Source organism: Rosa rugosa, chromosome 3, assembly GCF_958449725.1.
Source record: "Rosa rugosa chromosome 3, drRosRugo1.1, whole genome shotgun sequence".
Taxonomy (NCBI): Eukaryota; Viridiplantae; Streptophyta; class Magnoliopsida; order Rosales; family Rosaceae; genus Rosa; species Rosa rugosa.
This window is the reverse complement of record NC_084822.1, coordinates 44,905,525-44,925,731: the sequence shown is the minus strand read 5'-3', so window position 1 is coordinate 44,925,731 and position 20,207 is coordinate 44,905,525. Positions and strand designations below refer to the sequence as shown.

At 38.2% G+C, this 20,207-nt stretch overlaps 1 protein-coding gene across 1 annotated transcript; it reads left to right on the top strand.

Moving 5' to 3' along the window:
* The first annotated feature begins 110 nt into the window (after positions 1 to 110).
* On the top strand, positions 111 to 5,100 carry LOC133736699 (mitochondrial Rho GTPase 2). Its single transcript, XM_062164293.1, has 15 exons — positions 111 to 446; positions 538 to 670; positions 761 to 910; positions 996 to 1,172; positions 1,265 to 1,516; positions 1,628 to 1,696; positions 1,801 to 1,856; positions 2,430 to 2,511; positions 2,669 to 2,880; positions 3,231 to 3,300; positions 3,456 to 3,568; positions 3,843 to 3,996; positions 4,152 to 4,338; positions 4,453 to 4,526; positions 4,817 to 5,100. The coding sequence occupies exons 1-14, from the start codon at positions 238 to 240 to the stop codon at positions 4,524 to 4,526; spliced, it is 1,938 nt and encodes a 645-aa protein (XP_062020277.1). The 5' UTR covers positions 111 to 237; the 3' UTR covers positions 4,817 to 5,100.
* The last annotated feature ends 15,107 nt before the right edge of the window (positions 5,101 to 20,207 follow it).

Sequence of the window (20,207 nt, the reverse complement as noted above, 5' to 3'; positions counted from 1 at the left end):
TTACCAATGGGCCGGGTTCGGGTTTCTTCCACGTGGCGTGGTAAAAAGAGCGAGTAGCAGTGTTTAAGTGACTTACTGTAAACGCAGCTTTCTCCCCACGCAAAAGACTAAAAACGGCAGCACAATCGCCGTCGTCAAAATCTGATTCGCAGGCTTCCATATAAAACTCTCCGTCTCTCTCACCCAATAGGCGATTTTTTTCCTTCTTTTCTGTTACCCTAACAACCACAACCAAAAATGTCAGTACAACCTACCTACAGCGGAAGACGCACCGGCGTCCGGGTAGTGGTCGCCGGCGACCGCGGCACCGGCAAGTCCAGCTTGATCGTTGCACTGGCCACGGAAACCTTCGCCGATAATCTACCTCCGGTGCTTCCCCCCACCACCCTCCCCGCCGATTTGTATCCCGATCGTATTCCCGTCACCGTCATCGACACCTCATCCAGGTTAGTTCTTCTTCATCGATTTCTGATGTAAATCCCTCTATGCAACTGTAAACGGAGCTCCGTTTGATTTTGTGGATGTGTGAATTGTTAGCATGGAGAGTAGTATGAAGCGCAGCGAAGAACTGAAGCGAGCTGATGTAGTGATGCTGACGTACGCCTGTGATCAGCCAATGACGCTTAGCCGTATCTCCAGTTACTGGCTCCCTGAGCTTCGTCGGTTGGAGGTATTGCTTTGTAAATTCGAAGTGTTTTGCTTAGCTGATACCTAATTGGTGTGGTTAGGTTTGTAGTTAACGTGATTCGAAATGGTTTAGGTGAATGTACCAGTAATTTTGGTTGGATGCAAGTTAGATTTGAGGGACGAGCATGATCCGATGAACATGGAGGCGGTGATGACACCAATCATGCAGCGGTATAGGGAAATCGAGACTTGCATCGAGTGTTCTGCTGCTACTTTTCTGCAGGTATAGTCAGATGCATGGGCTATTATGTTATATTCAGATTTTGTGCAAGAGCTTGAAGATTGAAGAACAATTTGCTTGTGTTTAGGTTCCGGATGCATTCTATTATGCTCAGAAGGCAGTTCTTCATCCAACATTGCCTTTGTTTGATCAAGAAACACAGTCTCTGCAACCCCGTTGTGTTAGTGCTTTGAGAAGGATATTTACTCTTTGCGATCATGACATGGATGGTGCCCTCAATGATCAAGAGCTGAATGGATTCCAGGTTTCTTCTTCCCCATTGTGAAGAGGGTTTTGTAGATGTTTTTTTAATCCTGTGTTTAGAGGTTTGATAATTTTTGTAACTGTGGCAAACAGGTTAAGTGTTTTAATGCTCCACTACAACCTGAAGAGATTATAGGAGTTCAAAGGGTTGTACAGGAGAAATTACCAGAAGGAGTCAACGAGAATGGTCTTACCCTTGATGGTTTCCTTTTTCTCCATGCCCTTTTCATTGAGAAAGGGCGTCTTGAGACAACTTGGGCTGTCATGAGAAAATTTGGATATGAAGATGATTTAAAACTCAGGGATGATTTTCTCACACTTCCTTTCAAGGCGGCTCCGGATCAGGTATTGCTCAGTTTTTTTCTATCACAAGTAGTTTAGCATTGTAATACTTAACTCTGTTTTTGGCTGCCAGTTCTATTACCAACTACTTAACTCTTACATGTCATATATTAGAGTGTGGAGCTAACAACTGAAGCTTTGGAATTCCTGAGGGGGATATTCAGATTACATGACACTGATAATGTATGCTCTAATATCTTATCTCAACCATACTTTTATGCCTTTATTATGCAATTTATATTCAGTCTTTGTTTATGGATCTAATGAATATGCTGTGACAACACTAGGATGGAGCTGTACGACCTACTGAGCTTGATATGCTATTTGCTACTGCTCCAGAAAGGTAAATTCATTAATTACACTTAGTTTGATGTGTTATACATTGTGTTGGATTTCATAGGTAGTTCTGTTGTCTTCCAGACCCCCCGAAAAAATTCAATGAATGTTTACCAGCATATAATGCAGCTTGTGCTAGATGATAATGGATAATTGGTAGAGGGCACATACGTACATTTCCTGTTTAATGAGCATTAAGATTTACCCTCCTCAAATACAGCCAATCTCTTGATTGTTCAAATGGCATCCTGGCATATCAGCGTTATGAGCTGTTATGTGTAACATGGAGCCCTCTCTAATCCAATCTTTTGATTTTCGTAACAAAAAAGAAACGACATCATGATGATATTAAGTTTGAAAACGCGGAGTTTGTATAGCCAGGACATTTCAGTGAGAATATTACACAGTTAACAGTCTCTGTCTTTTCTCTGATACAGTAGAATATATCATAAGTTATGATTCTGAGAGTGTCCTGAGCTAGATGTTGAGTTTCTTCACATACATTTCACTAGCATTCTGTCCATGATATTTTCTATTCTGAATAAGGTTCTTAGCATTCTTTTCATATCTGAATTTTCAGTCCTTGGAGTGAGATTCCTTATCTGGATGCTGCAGAGAGAACAGCATTGGGTGATTTAACGCTCAATGGATTTCTATCCGAGGTGTGTATGCTCATCACTTTCCAAACAAATTTTGTTGATCTCCTCTCTCATTTCTACCATGTTGAGGAGTAGTTGCTCATATTCGTTTTCAGTATTCCACTTTATCCATTTTGGGTGACATGCGACTAACCGTAACTATGGATGGTGGGTGGTGCAGTGGGCCCTTATGACACTAATAGATCCAAAGAAAAGTATGGCTAATTTGATATACATTGGATACCGCGGTGATCCTGCTTCTGCCCTCCATCTTACTAGAAGAAGAAAAGTTGATCGTAAAAAGCAAAAGACTGAAAGAAATGTTTTCAATTGCTTTGTCTTTGGTCCTAAAAATGCAGGAAAGTCTGCTATTATCAATTCATTCATAGAAAGGTATTGATCTCCCAAATTACTGTAAATATTCTAGTTAATAATGTATCTCCCATCTTTCTCAACCGTTTGCGAAACACAAATTTCTGTCGGGTATAACCTCCCTTAACTCCCAAGTAACTGGTATAAAGTACCCGCACAATTGAAATCTTCTTCATCCATTACTCCCCATTGGAAAAAACAAAAACAGAAAAAACAATTTATTTTTCATTAGTTATTTATTGGTACCACCACATCTTGGTGGCCTATAGTCCTGAAGGCATACTACCACGGCTAGAGCTAATTCTTATAAGCTTGTGAGTCAGTGACTTTATATTATCTTATTACTTTATTGTTGCCATTTTCAACTTCAGGCCTTTTTCAAAGAGTGGCACTACCACAACTGGTGAGCGTTGGGCAGTGAATGCTGTTGACGAGATTGGGGTAAGTGTCATCAGTATATACATATTAAATGTTTCTGAAGAGAACATAGCAAGTTCAGTAATTTAATCTAAATGTCAAAAACAAAATAAATAGCAAACATGACTGTCTATGTGCATTGACTGCTTTCTTAATTCCTGTCTTTATTTCTGTTAAAGGGGAATAAGAAGACTCTTGTATTGAGAGAGATACCAGAAGATGAAGTTAAAAAACTCTTGTCCAAAAAGAACTCTTTGGCAGCCTGTGATGTAGCTGTCTTTGTCTATGACAGGTAGTTGAATTTTCTTTTGTTTGATGAAATCGCTGTCATGTTTTCGTTTTGTGAGATCATTAATTATAATTGTCAAATGTCAACCATTTGGCATGCTATATCCTTAAATGTTTATAACTTTGAAAAAGGTTATCTTCTTGGTTTTCTTTGCTTTATATTAAGCTTATCAATACTTTTCTATCTGACTTGTTTGAACTTAGATATGCTTGAAGAATTCCAAATTCTGTTGGTGTCTGATAATATCATGTTCTGACGTTTTTCTTTCACATTCCAGTTCAGATGAACGTTCATGGAAAAGATCAAAAGAACTCCTTGCAGAGGTTGCTAGGAAAGGAGATGAAAGTGAAGACTATCTTGTACCTTGTCTCCTTATTGCTGCCAAGGATGATCTGGATCCATATCCAATGGCAGTGCGAGATTCTCTTGGGGTATACAAATTTCATTGTTTATCTATCATTATTCACATAGTTGCTCATATTTGTCAATGAATAATCACACACTCCACAAATTTGCAATTTTATTTTCTAGTATTTATTCGAGAGAGTTTTAGCTGATAATTTATGTTTTTCACTCTTTTGTTCAGATTAGTCAAGAATTAGGCATAGAGGCACCTATCCGTGTGAGCATGAAGCAGAGCAATTTGAATAATGTATTTGGTAGAATTGTATATGCAGCTGAGCACCCTCATTTGAGCATTCCTGAAACTGAGACTAGGAAGAACCGCAAGAAGTACCGCCAGCTTTTCAATCGATCTCTTACCTTTGTCTCAGGTATGTTGTACTCGCCCTCTCTCCTTCAAGGTTGAGGTCACGCGTCACTTCCAAGTTAATATTGCACTAGTTTATGTGCATGCTCTTTACTATATATCTGTCATCAAAATACAGTTGGGACTGCTGCTGCTGTAGTTGGACTTGTAGCCTACCGTGCCTATGCAGCAAGGAAAAGCGCTTCTGCTTAGGTGCAAGACTTGACCCTCAAATCAATTGATGTTGCTGTCTGTTGCAGTAGTTTCTTAAAATTATGGTTAGCTCTATGTAGCTCAACCCAAGATTTTCTGATAGTCCTAGTGGGTATTCTCAGAACACACATGTATAGAAATGGCTGCAATATTTTTTTTTCCTGAGGAACGATATTCTGCTAGTTTAAACTATAATTTCTTGTAATTTTAACAGTTGCACAAGGTTATCATCATTGTTTGCTTTTGAAGATGATTAGTTTTGCCTTACAAAGTGATTTGAGTTTTTGCAGACCTAAGTTTGATTTGATGTGGAGAAGCTGGGCATTTATCTAGAATTTCGTTCGACCGATCATCTCATTATTCTAGTTTTGGCTATTTTAGGCTATGTGCTGGTTTGTATTGGTATCCGACTGGTGAGCACCATCTCCAGTGAAGGAGGGCTCAGTTTTAAATTTTAACCTTCCAAATAATATATTTTGTTAAATCATCTCTAACAATCAAGAGTTAAATTTTTGCCCTTCAAATATTTTGTTATTTAAATTATGTTTATTAATATTAATTATAATTGTATTCATATTCTAAGTGCAATTAATTTTGGGACCAAAACAATTTTTTTCAACAAAGGTATAGAGGTTTTGTTGTAAAATTATAAGATAAAAATATTAAACAATTTTTTTAGGTAACAGTTTTTGACAAAAAAATTACAACGGTTAAGAACAATACTAATCATAATTACTGAACCTTAATTATCTCTATAATTATTCATATGACACTACTTATGTGAGGATTCAAATTTGCTCACCACCAATACTTTGGTATTGGTAGTGATACCACCACTCAATATTAAATATAATTATAGTTAATCATTATGTTTTGTTAAACAAATAAATTTTAAATATTAAATTAATTCTACATAACGTGGCAAGTTTTAATTGGGTGGTGATTAAATGGTGAGCAAATTTGAATCCCTTATGCGATTAGCATAAATTTTTAGCCTTCAAATTGTGTAACACATGCACGTGGCATTCTCTGCTATTTGAGGGTCATGTGACATTCTTTGCTTTCCCTCCACCAGAGAATGCCACCTGACCCTCAAATTAGCCTTTAAGCCCTCTTGTGGGCCCTTATTGGAGTTGAAATTAGGACCAAATTATAAGAATTAGCCCCCTATAAGGCTATATAACCTAGAGATGGCTTAAGTTTGGAACTTGGAGCTATTTCCGCTACTGTTGTTTCTTTTCCTGAAGTGGAGGGAGACGACAAGCAATTGTGGTAACTGTGGTGGGGGACTCCATAGCGCTGAGGGATTTTGCCTGATGCTTGGAAAGTTGTCTGCTTGTTGGGTGATCCCACTTGAGAGTGATCACTAAGCCTATTCTTTAGCTGGAGGCGATAATTTCGATTTTCGAATCAATTAGTGTGCTGAATGTATTGAGAGTGTCGGCATTGACACGAGGTCTCTCATATTGTCTTTATAATTTGTTGGTCATAGCTGTGTGGTGATGTAAATTGGGCAACAAGTTTTGTCTGGCTCAATATTGGCGCCCGTCGACCTGATCCCATATGGAATTCCAGTTCTGTTGGTGGCTATTTGGCTCATTACTATGTTTGATCAAGCAAGGGAGTACAGACTTTGATTTTGATTTCGTTTCAACCTGTACAGATAGGAAGCTATCATGAAATTTATGAATAATTCAACCAAAGAAAATGCCGATGAAGTCAATGGATCATGGAACTCAACTCTTGAATCCATATTGTAACTTTGTACCTCATTCAATATAATATTATAAAGAATCAGTAAACCATTAAAAAAAATCTGTTTTTTTGGTTATCAACAAAAAGTAAATTAAAAAAAAAATAAACAACCCCATATTTGCATAGCAATTAGTATAGAAATTGCTTCTATAATTCCTTTTAAGTCTAATTTAAAAATTCAAAGGAAATAAAAAAAAAACAAATTAGCAAGCGCATAACGCGTGTCAAGATGGTAGTACTGTATAATATAGGAAGGTTATACAAATTTGTGAGTTGTCAGTATATAATGACATATGCCACATGAGATTGAAATTTTAGGTCTTACTCAAGGCTGCCTAACCTTACTCTTCAAGGTTAGTACCTACTATTCAGAATGCTCATAGAAATAACTCGCTATTTCTTCTCCACAGTGTCACGACTATTGATAGGTCAAATTTTCAATTGTTCCAAAAAAAGGAAAACTAAAAGAGGGAAGCTGATTTGAAAGGATCGGATTGCGGGAGATCGATTAAGATCACCTTGGTCAAGAAGGAGGTAAACAAGATCTTCTTTCACTGATTTTCTTCACTCCCAAGAAGCACCTCTCATGGTCAAGTCTCTATCCCTCTGTCTCTGCCTGACATGAAGGAGCAATTTTATTCCATCACACAAAGATCTCCAGTCGATCGCCTTTATCTGTTTCATGCTTATGACTTTGTTTTCTTCACGCACACCTGCAGGACTACTTTGGCGCAGCCAGAAATCTTAATTAATTAGATACCGGCGAACGTAAGCCTAAATATATATAGACATAAATGAGAGAAAACAATCGATCATTGATTAGGAAAATACATTAAAAAAATTAAGAGATTGTGGGAGACTAGTAGTCTAAGAATTCTGTCCAAATTGATAATTATAATATTTAAAACAAACTTTTTCTCTATCCTGTCAAAACTCAAAAGGGTCAAATATGAGATTATAGTATAATATATGTATGTCAGTACCACATGTATTAACCAATCATAGCTTAGTATCAAAAATTGAGAAGAGTCGGTTAACCCTTCTCACCCTACTGTAGCTACGCCATTGACTACCTATATATTTCTATCCACCTACCTAAGATCTCCCTGTCTCCACATTATTCCGTTGAGAAAGAAACAAACAAACAGATCTATTCACAGACTTGGGATTTTCCTTACTTTCTTTGGCTCATGTTTAAAAAAATATCTGCGTGTGAGGAATGAGGACTTCCTCAACATGAACATACATGTACATTGCATGAACGGTGAAAAGTCCCAGATTTGAATCTGTACTGTGCATTGTCCACTCAAGGACGGCTAGCTAGGATTTCCCACTATCCATCGGTTAGGGTTTCTAGCTGGTTAGGGTTTAGTGGGGGGGGGGGGGGGGGCAGCCACTCAAAGACCGACACATGTAGTTAAAAGTGACGTCTCTGGTTTATTTTCGGGTGAGAAATGAATAATTGGGAGGAGACAGAGAATCTAATGATACCCAAGAGCAGAGAGAATCTAAGATATCCAGAATCCGAAATGCGTATCGTGGGTCCTCTCCTTATTGGATCCTCTGCTCCGAATCATCATTTCCCAACCATTAACAAACCACTTGCTCGATCGGCTTCGCAACCCTCATGGATATGAAATACTTGAAAATTTATAGGAGAAAGGTAGCTAGCTAGTTAAATCAACATCTCAAAAGTATAATACATCAAGGGTGATTAACTAACTGAGCACTAGCGGATTAACCACTAATATTGCTTTTACCAGAGGTGAAATGCATGTTCTTTTCCATCAATTAAGGATAGTAGGCTACCCTCAACACGACTAGTAACTTGCTATCTATGTACTAAAACCGTTTTCTTTTGTTTCTCCTTCAAGCATCATCCCTCATAATCACAAATAACCAAATAGTCGTTGAGTAGCTAAACTTTCCGCTATAAAGAAAACTTATAAGATGACAAAATTTTAACGATTTATATAAATTTAAGATAAGACGATAACTTTTTTTATTTTTTTTATTTTAGAAAGTAAGATCGAGTGATGGTAAATCATATTTGAACAAATGAAGCACGTTCATGTTCATGCAGTGTAAAATAAAATTTCGGCTTAATTAATTTGTGGAGTGTAGCATTTCTACTCAATTGAAGGGTTGAAATTTGTTTTCCCTTTTATGTACTTTTGATAATTGGAAATGGACATCGCTCTCCCTCCCCCCCCCCCCCCCCCCCCCACACACACATCCATCGCTCTTTCTCCCTTTTCTGTCTCTGGTCGTAAAATCCAATAAATCGCTGAGTATGCATGTAAATTAGAGCCTGGTGCATGGCGATAAAGATGTCTATAGAAACAAATGTTTTCTGTTTTTTATCACAACACCACTTTTTATCACAACACCACCAACCAAAGAAAATATCAAATACCATCCATAAGCACCAAGGGGCTGTGGTGGCCTTGATTGGTTTGGTTCAAAGCCACAATGCACCTCTCTCTCTCTCTCTCTATATGTGGGCCCTACTCCCTAGACTACACTGCCATATTATTTGGTTGTTCCTTAAAATTATCTGCTTCCATTTGAATTAATACTTTCCTAGTTTCCTTTTAATTATTTCGAATTTGACATCCTGCTTAATCATATAATGATATATAATATAATACAATATGATGCACAAATCATAATGACAACTGCAGATATAAAGACCTTGTTTGGACATGCAAGTTCTAATTTACAATTAACGACAACTCACGTAATTAGCTACAGAATTCTTCTTCTTCTTTTTTCTTAAGAGAAATAAGATTCTCAAGTGAGTTGAATAGAGTAGTTTGAATATTGCTGAAGACATATTGTATTATAAGGGCGGAGGGGATCTGGTTTCTTCTTCTGCTGGTGGCTTTGGATCTTCATCTGCGTGGGACTACGACGCTAGGCTGAAGAACGTCGGATTTTGGTGCGAGGTGAGGGGATGGGGTTCTGGTGGTGATGGCCGAGCGATGGGGTCGGTTTGTTGGGACTTCGATGGCGGTGTTCTGTTCGTCAGCGATTGCTATTGCAGTTTGGCATCCTCCATTGCAGGCCCTCGGGACGAGTCCGCCAGTGCTGCTGTCCAGCTCGTTGGCATCAGGATCCGGATCTGGGATCTGGGTGGAGTTTGGTTTTGGCCTACGGCCCACAATCTTTGTTGGGCTTTTTATGATTTGCTAGAATGGATTGGGGCTCCTGTGCCTTATTGGTATTGGATCCAGGACCCAATTCTATGGTATTTGTTCGTGAAAGATCGTTTGCCAACATGGCCATGTTCTGACACCCTTGGCCAGCTTCGATCTTTAGATGGGAGAGTGCCTTCATTCCGAAGCCAAGTTGATTTTTGTCAATTTGTGCGTTGGAGTTCGATGGGTAGTCAAACCACTGACTACTCAATTCACTACACGGCTGCAATCCGTAGTGTAAAATCAGCGTTGCGTCTCGACGTTGCTGCTCCTTGAGTTATTAAGTTTTTATATTTCATATGTATTTTTCTTTTCGGGCTGTTTTATTCCTTTCTTGATGTCTTTTGGCATCGTATCGTTGTAATCTTTCACTTTCAATAAATGGCTGACCTCCTTCGATTCAAAAAAAAAAATTGCTGAAGACATTTTTCTGCACCTTCAATATGGTTACTTGTACTTATAATCCATGTGACCGTGATCATGAGGCGCACTAATGTAGTTAGATGAATGCAGTTTTTTTTTTTTCCGTAATTGTCATATTAAATTATCCAAAGCACTAAAACCGTTGTACTTTTTTTTGAAAGGATTTGATTTTATTAAATATCAAAGCCATGAGTAAACAGGCCAGAGTCTAACAGAACTTATATAAGAAGAGCCGGAATAAACCGGATGTCCTATCTAAGTCACACCTAAACTCATTAAAGTCTAAATGATCGCTCGCTGAAACAGCAAGCCAGCAAACTAAGCAAGAATAATCTCACTTCCTAAGGCAAAATCATCTAGTCTAATCTGTCAGCACTCAATTGTGGTACACATATCAACTAGAAACATCTTATAGAAGCATATAGAAATCACTCCCACTTGAGAAGGCTTGAAGTTCAGAATGACTTGAAATTTTTGATATCTTAAGCAAGCACCTGCTCTTGCCCCTTAGGGTTAGAGCTAGTACTTACCTCAGACTCATCAGCAGCCAACAACCTCGGCATCAGGTTGGTCTTCTTGCTCTTCGTCTTGTCAGATTCTCCATCTTTCTTGCATTCTTCCCTTTTCCTGCTGTCCCATATGGTAGTTTGTTTACGCTGCCAATTGGGCGTCCCCTCTTCCTGTTAAGCTGTTCGTTAATTTTGGAAGGTCCCTCTAGTAATCCCATGTTCACTGCATCCAGATTTTTCTTTCCAATGGCAAGACTCAAACGGAGTTTTTTAGGAGAGATTGTTACCTCATCATCTTCCCGAATCCTACGTAGTCCGGTGATTTGGTTCTCATTAAGTCTTGGTTCAGGCAGTTCCCGAATCTGTACCTGCCTCTTGTGGCGTCGCATATGCATCACCTATTGAGGAAGAAGAGCTTCTGGTATACTCCTTGGCACCTAAGCTTTGAATATTAGGGTTTGGTTATTGATCACCACCCTATTAGAATTAGGGTTCGGTACAGGTTGTTCCCGCATGACAGCCAAAGCCGTGGGTGGTGCTACTGCCCCCACCGGTGTATCATTGTCTTCAACTAGTATCCTTTATATAGGAAAATTCTAGTTTATACATTAACTTTTTTAAATATTTTAGGTCGTTGGATATAATTAAAATGTGAATATATCTAACGGTCTAAAATATTTAATAATGGTAACCTGCTTTTATCCGTTAACTTGTATAAACAATTTTTTTTTTTTACGAAAAATTCGAAATTACATATCACACAAACCCATATCTTTATTCTAAATAAACACTGTACTTCGACGTTGCCCTGGTCCTCTTTTCTTCGTCTCTCTATGACCTAATCTCTTTCTTTTTCTCAGATTTCTATGTCAATTCATTTTACCCAGAATCCCAAATTGAATTGTTCCGTAGGACCTCCACCACCATGTTGTTATTTCATCAATTTAAGGAATGACTCATCAATCATGAATAGATATAATTCATCCTCTTACTAGATACATGAGATCATTAAAATTTCATATGGATGTAACCGGTCCTTCAAAGAGAACAAAAACCAGAAACCTCTCTAACAAGCCATGGTTAAGTGGTTCCTCCTCATGATCATCCAATCAGTCGTAGTATGTTATAGAGGATTAATTAAATAGACAATTATGATAATGAAGCTTGAGGGGGGTGGGGGTGGGGTTGAAGAAGAACAGATGGAAGTGGAAGAAAGAAAGAAGAGGGATTGAAGAAGAAGAATTGTATGGCGTAGAATTGTTTTTTTTTAACGAATAAAAATTATTATTTTCTAAAACTTCAATTTATTAAAGTAAATGGGTAGTATCGGAAGATTGGAGTCAAAAATTTCGCTGCTGGGTGTTTTGAGATTTTTGCTGGGTATATATATATGAGGAACAAACATCTCCCACAGCTATTGACTTTGAAGTCGTTCCTCATCCTCAATTAAGTACACTTAGTCGACCATTTACAATTAATTATTCAAAATTAGATAAAGATCTTGAATCTGCAAAAAATATTCATAGACGCAACCTTTATAGAAAACAATATCCCTTAATCGAACAACGAAAACAATTATTTAAAAATTGGTAAGCTTTTATGCTTGAAACCCAATCTGAAATATTTTTTCTTGATTTCATTGACCAGCAAAGCCAAAAAAATATTCAAACCCTCACAAAAGCAAAATGGAAAACACCCACTAACTCCATTATTTCTTCCAGTCATCCCCCTGTTGAAACTATAGTCATTGATCACCTACAAACACCCATCACCGCATCACCCTTTAAATTTGCTGGAGATGATCCAGAAATAAAAAAAAACTATTGAACTGTTAAAGGAAAAACACATTATGTGCCTTCGTCAAAGAAACTGACGAAGAGGGAATCAAGGAATTGCAATCACATCACAATCAGCATTTACTATCATTATTGTAATTGATGTTAATCGATGTTTTCAATTGTAATTCTATCTCTATATAAAGGGGCTATGAAATGAAATGAGTAGACCAATTCCAATTTCATTTTACTTTTACACGTTATCATCACGCTCAGAGCCAATAGCTAAGTAAGAAATCCTAATTTTCTAGTTTCTTTCCAAAAAAAAAAGGGAAACAGGCCCTGCGGCCAAGAAAAAACAAAAAGAAAAGAAACAAAGGCCCCGTGGCCCACTGCTGAAAAGAGAAAGGAAGCGGCCCAGTTTTTCTCAAGCCCAAAAACATCGCTACGCACGCCTGCATCAACACGCGCGTGCGCTAGGATCGTTTTGTTTTTCCCGAAACCAAGTATGTTCTCTTTTATTTATTTAATTTCATACTCCGGTATATTATTGTTTATAATTAGAACTTTTGAGCATGTTTAGTTAGATAATATTGATCTTTTTTAGCATGCTTTAAATATTTTATTGTTTATGTTTTTATCATGAAATTTTGAGCATATTTTGTGAATTTTATTTATGCTTATATAATTATGCCTACGCATGCCTTTATATTATGTTATTGTTTATATTTTATTTTGAGCATGCCATATATATTTTGTTATATATTGTTTATGAGCATGTTTTATTTCATTTACGCTTACATAATTTTTCCGATGCATACCTTTATATGCTATGTTTTATTCATTATTAAATGTGCAATAGTTATTCCTTATTTAGTATGATACATATAAATTGCGTTTTGCCATGATAATGAAAATTCATGCGCATTATATACATAATTACCATGATAAAGCATTTTCACATAGCATCGAAGAAAAAAATGTGACCATTACGAATCTTGGTCTTGAAATCTAATTCATATTTTTGGAAAATAATTCACGTGGATGTCTTTAAGACTGCGTAATTTATTTCTTCCCTCTTGTTTATGTAGATGGCTGATCCAACTCGATTTGAATTTGACATTTTGGACTCAGAAGGACTTGAGTACCACCGTTGGGTTTCCGATGTAGAAACTGCCTTTGTGGCAAAAGACTACACTGCCACCATCAAAACTCCCACTGACCCCAAAGACAATGGACCGTCTGACAAGGTGAAACCAAATGCCTTAATGTTTCTGAGGCGACATATTGATACTAGCTTACGCTGAGAGTACCTTCAGTTGAAGACACCCAAAGAACTGTGGGATGCCCTTAAGGGATGTTTTGGGAACATTCATGACACTTTACTCCCAGAACTGACCGTTTAGTGGAATGAAATCCACTTGCTTAACTACAAAAGGGTCAATGACTTCAACAAGGACATGTTGCGCCTAAAGGTACGTCTAAATTTATGTGGAAAGGAACTCACAGAAGATGATATGATCCAGAAGACTCTTTTCACTTTTCCTACTTCAGCACTTATACTAGCGAACCAGTATAGGCTGGAGTATGACAACAAAAGAATCATAACATTCAATAAGCTGATCAACCTACTGGAAGTGGCTGAGAGGCATAATGAGGTTCTTTTGAACAACAATGCCAGGCCCGTTGGGACAAAGAAAATTCCCGAGGCTAATTATGGCGAAGTGAAAGGTGGAAAGAACCCCAATGCAAAGGGGGTTGGACGTGTTGATCCCTACCCATGTGGCAAAAATGCACCACGTGGCAAGGGACGTGGGGGTCGTGGTATGGGTCATGGAGGCCCTCCTAATGTATGGCGCAGAGATGGTGGTGCTGGCCCTAGTGGTCATGGAAACAAGGTGCAAAGGGCACCGAAAAACCCTTCAGTCAAACAGAAAAGAGTTGATAAATTAGATTTCTGAACAAGATCTTGATTTGATTATCGTTGGCTTATTAATAAATTTCGGATTTTATTTTGAAGCAATAGTCGTTCGACTTTTATTTACTACACAGATTTACATGGTTCGAAATAGCACTATAAAGATGTAAAGCAATACATCTAGAAAAAAAATTATTAGAATGAAAAGAATACCATTCTACGCAAATAGAAATACTCTAAAGAATATGAGATATATTTTCAAATTAATTAACAATACCTCCCATTTATTTGTAGGAATGAATTGAGGAGAACTTGAGTGCTTAGTTGATAGTGGGACTACCCACACCATATTAAGGAATAGGCAATTATTAATTGAATTAATAGCCTATAATTCTTCTGTGACTACGATGATTGGATCATCACAAGTAATAAAAGGGCGAGGAACTGCCAAATTTTTGCTGCCTAATGGCACAATATTTAAAGTCACAGACGCTCTATATGCACCAAGAGCTAATCGAACCTTGTTAAGTTTCAAATATATTTGTGCCAACGGTTTTTGTAGAAACACACTATGAGAATGAAACTGAATACATTTATATTACCTCTAATGAATGTGGAAGGAAACGCATTTTAGAGAAACTTATGAGCCAATCTAATGGACTGTACCTCACTACGATTCGGATCATTGAATCCTATGCTGTCATCAACAATGAAATGTGGGACACTGACTCATACAGGCTTTGGCATGACCGCCTAGAGCACCCCGGTTGTGACTTGATGATCCGTATTTTAAAGAACTCACATGGACATCCCTTCTTTCGAGTGAAAAATAAAATGGGAGAAAAATCCGCAACACTGCAAGGTGTCGGTCCTAGTACTGCTCAAATGCAGCCATTGCCTTCTGAAGTACCAGAAGCACTACCTCCCTCCCATTATGCCTCATTGACTATTTCAAAGGCACATCACTCGTTTTGTAAAGCCTGCTCTTTAGCAAAAACAGGATCGAGACCTTCCTATGCTAAAGACACAAAACAAAACATTCCATTCTTACAAAGAATACAAGGAGATATATGTGGACCTATCCATCCATAATGCGGACCATTCAAGTACTCATGGTTCTGGTGGATGATTCGACACGCTGGTCACATGTCGCTTTATTGTCCACAAGAAATGTTGCATTTTCAAAACTCCTAGCACAGATTATACGTTTAAGGGTTCACCACCCTGATCACCCTATCAAGTCTATAAGGCTTGATAATGCTGGAGAGTTTACATCAAAAGCATTTGATGATTATTGCATGTCTATTGGGATCGATGTAGAGCATCATGTAGAGCATCATGTACCCCATGTGCATACACAAAATGGTCTCGCAGAAGCCACCATCAAAAGGCTACAGATGGTGGCTAGGGCACTGGTTATGCGCACCAAGCTGCCTATATCTGCCTGGGGTTGTGCAATATTGCACGCAGTTTTACTTATTCGTTTCAGACCCACTGCTAGCCAACCATTTTCTGCGTACCAATTGGTAACTGGATATGGGCCTGACATTTCACACTTACGCATATTTGGTTGCGCAGTATATGTGCCTATTGCGCCCCCACAGCGCACTAAAATGGGTCCTCAGAGACGATTAACTATTTATGTTGGATACGAATCCCCAACAATTATCCGCTACTTAGAACCCTTGACAGGCGATCTCTTTACCGCTTGCGGATTGTCACTTTGATGAGAAAGTCTTCTCGTCGTTAGGGGGAGATAGGAAAAAGGATTTTCCAAGGGAACGACAGGAATTGTCGTGGTTTGTCCCCACTCTGTCTCATTTTGATCCCCGCACTTCACAATGTGAAAGTGAAGTGAAAAGAATAATCTATCTTCAGAAAGTAGCAGATTCGATGCCTGATGCGTTTACTGATATTGCAAAAGTGACGAGATCACATATACCAGCTGCAAATGTGTCTGCAAGGTTAGAAGTCCCCAACAAGGGGCACGGTGCCGCAGATAAAGGCACTGGAACCACACTTAGTGGAGGTGTGGTTGAGGTTGTGGCTCCCCAAAGGAAGTGGGGGAGGCCACTTGGTTCGAATGACACTCACCCAAGGAAGAAGAGGGCGAGTAAGGCACAAACCGACCCATTAATCATCAATGTAGAGAATCCCTCTCATGAGATTGTCTATGATTATAGTTATGTCCATGAATCAATACTGGAGGACGCTCCGATGTTTGAAATGATTCCAGAGAACAAAGAAATCTCAATGGATTATGAGAGTGCGTATGAGTTGATAGAAAGATCTTCCATACACATTGATGATGTATTTGCATACACTGTTGCTGAAGAAATTATAGAGCACGATGATATCGAACCACGCTCTGTTGCAGAATGTCAACAAAAAGCAAATTGGCGTAAATGGAAAGAAGCAGTCCAGGCAGAATTAGATTATCTGACAAAGAGACAGGTATTTGGTCTGGTAGTGCTAACCCCCACCAAGTGTAAAGCCTGTAGGACATAAGTGGGTCTTTGTTAGAAAGCGTAATGAGAATAATGAATTCTTGAGGTACAAGGCTCTCATTGTGGCGCAAGGTTTCTCACAACGCCCTGGAATTGACTACGAGGAGACATACTTTCCCGTAATGGACGTTATAACGTTCCACTACTTAGTTAGCTTGGTAGTTTCGGAAGGACTGGAAATGCAGCTCATGGATGTGGTTACTGCATATCTCTATGGGGATCTTGATTCAGAGATATATATGAAAGTGTCTGATGGCCTTACATTACCCAAGTCAAGTGACTCTAACTCACGGAGTGCGTTTGCAATTAGGTTGAAACGCTCACTTTACGGATTGAAACAATCCGGGCGGATGAATTATGAAACAATCCGGGCGGATGAATCAAGTGACTACTTGATTGGGAAGGGATATAAGAACGATGAATTATGCCCCTGCGTATTCATAAAGAAAACAAGTTTCGGATTTGCAATTGTAGCAGTATATGTCGATGATATGAACATAATAGGTACTCTTGATGAAATAAGAGAAACCGCGAGCTACTTGAAATCTGAATTTGAGATGAAGGATCTTGGGAAAACTCTATTCTGTTTAGGCCTTGAACTAGAACACTGAGTTTGTGGAATACTAATCCACCAGTTTGGGTATATCCAAAAGATGCTCAGGCGATTTAGCATGGACAAAGAGCATCCTGCTAGCACTCCCATGATCGGTCGAAGTTTGGATGTAAGGAAAGATCCATTTCATCCAAAGGAAGATGACGAAGAGGTGTTGGGAGCTGAAATTCCCTATCTAAGTGCAATAGGCGCATTATTGTACTTAGCCCAATGTACTCAACCAGACATTGCATTCTCAATGAACTTGTTAGCTAGATTTAGCTCAGCGCCAACGCAGCGTCACTGGAATGGTATCAAGAACATTTTCCGATACCTAAAAGGAACCATTGACTTGGGACTGTTCTTTCCCTACAGAGAGACAAGAGGGACCGCAGATGGAACTGCAATCCCTAAAGGAAATGTTGATGGCGAAAGTGACACTCACTACACCGAAACACCAAATGACGTTTTGATTGGTTTTGCTGATGCTAGGTACCTCTCTGACCCACATAAAGGTCGTTCCCAAACTGGTTATGTATTTACCATTGGGAACACAACGATATCTTGGAGATCAACCAAGCAAACCCTTGTGGCTACATCCTCGAACCACTCAGAGATCATTGCTCTACATGAGGCGGTTCGTGAGTGTGTATGGTTAAGAGCTATCGTTACACATATTCGAGGGACTAGTGGTTTGTGTTCCACCACTGAAGAGCCTACTTGCATTTATGAAGATAATGCAGCTTGCATCGAACAGATGAAGCTAGGATATATCAAGGGTGATAATACAAAACACATATCGCCAAAGTTTTTCTACAATCAGCAACAACAGGCGCTTCTCAAGATTCAAGTGAATCAAGTAAGGTCTAAGGAGAATGTGGTAGATTTGTTCACCAAATCATTGCCTAAGGCCATATTTGAGAAACATGTGAAAAGCATAGGAATGCGAAGACTTTCCAAGCTCCCTTGATTAATGTAAGGATCAGGGGGAGTCTAACACACACATGTCATCCTCAAATGTAAAAGGTGCGTTGTGCTCTTTTCCTTTGACCAAGGTGTATTTTTTTTCCCACAGGGTTTTTATTGTTACTTGGCAAGGTTTTTAGTGAGGCAACAACTCAAGCACCATTTCGTCTTTGACTTGGCACAAGGGGGAGTGTTAAAGGAAAAGAACATTATGTGCCTTCATCAAAGAAACTGACGAAGAGGGAATGAAGGAATTGCAATCACATCACAATCAGCATTTACTATCATTATTGTAATTGATGTTAATCGATGTTTCCATTGTAATTCTATCCCTATATAAAGGGGCTATGAAATGAAATGAGTAGACCAATTCCAATTCCATTTTACTTTTACATGAACAAAATAATTACACAAATCAAAGCCTAGTCACTATAGGAAACCAACTAGACAAAATAGAAACAAAAGTAGATAACATTTTTTCAAAAGTAAGCATTCTACCTCAACAACAATCAGAAACACCATTAATCCACTTTAGTGAAATAAATAAACCTAATCTCAAGCCCATCTCCGCTACACACAAAATTGAACGAATGCTCAAAGAACTCAAAGCTGAACCTAGCAGACTTGCAGTCCTCCATACCCACGAATCATCTTCAGACTCCTATTCTAATAGTGATTCTAGTACAATTTCCAAGATAAATCAAACATTTCAAGACCTCCAATTACATAGGATAGTTCACCCAAAGAAACAGCATTTCAAAAATTTTACAGAACGCCCTATGCCATTAGATATTCAACCCACTACTTATCCCAGTAATCAGTTTTCAGTCTCTTCCGATAAAACATACGAATGGAACATTGATAACTTATCAGAACAGGAAATATTAAATAAATTACATCACATGTCCATGGCAGCCAATAGTCATGTCACCAATCATAATTTCAGCCAGCCTTAAATTATTGATATCCTCTCCACAGGATTCACAAGAATGCTTCATTCCTGGTGGGAAAAACATCTCACTCCTGATTCTAGAGCAGCCATTAAACAAGCAGTTAAACATGACGAGGATGGAATTCCAATCTTTGATGAAAACATCGGAATGGGAATTTTTGATGCTGTCAATACTTCATTTTACACAATTATTCAACATTTCATAGGCACACCTAGTCACATTACCTCTAGAATCCATGATCAACTTAGTAATCTTAGATGTCCCACCTTAAGCGATTTTAAATGGTATAAAGATGTATTTATTTATAGAGTTATGCATAGAGATGATAGTAACCAACCCTTCTGGAAAGAAAAATTCATAAATGGTTTACCCAAACTATTTGCTCACAAAATTAGACAAGTCTTAAGTAATGAAACATGACACATTAATTATGATACCCTTACATATGGAAATATTATTAAGTGGAAAAAAATTAATGAAGAACAAATTGAATATCAGTCAAATGATAATATCGACGTGAATGATTGGAATATACCCAGAGTCCATAGTAACGAAATTTATAAGAAAAGATGGTCCCTTTCTTCATTCAAAAGTGAACATCATATTAAAACAGTAGAACAAGTTTATGTTCTTAGTAAACAACATGAAACATGTCAATTATTTAGCCCTGAGTCAATCAAAAAACACAAAAAAGATGGTCACAATTTTTTACATATAGGTTTAGTCCAAATCGTCGGCGTTAAGCCATTAACCCGAAAAGGTCTAAATGCCTCTATACTTTTATGCCTCAGAGATGCAAGATTCACCGACTTCAATGACAGTACCCTAGGAATCATTTAGTCAAGCTTATTTAATGGCCCAATCCATTTTGATTGGTATCCAAATTTTACAATTAGTCTTAGTGATCCTTACATCTTAAAATCCTTAACCTTAAATATTAAAACTTCAGGTTACAATTATGTCCTCGAAGGAACCCAACCATTAACTTTAATTTATAGAATCCACTATAATGTCACTGGTACAAATATGAATTTTCAAGCCATAAGTAAAAGCCCAAAAGATCAAACTCTTTTAATTCAAAGC

Bases quoted from the DNA above. Each gene is read 5' to 3' on its own strand.
- LOC133736699 (XM_062164293.1), top strand. From the start codon at position 238: ATGTCAGTACAACCTACCTACAGCGGAAGACGCACCGGCGTCCGGGTA. The intron at 2,881-3,230 runs GTATTGATCTCC...TTTCAACTTCAG, and splicing joins ATCAATTCATTCATAGAAAG to GCCTTTTTCAAAGAGTGGCA. The intron at 3,569-3,842 runs GTAGTTGAATTT...TTCACATTCCAG, and splicing joins GCTGTCTTTGTCTATGACAG to TTCAGATGAACGTTCATGGA.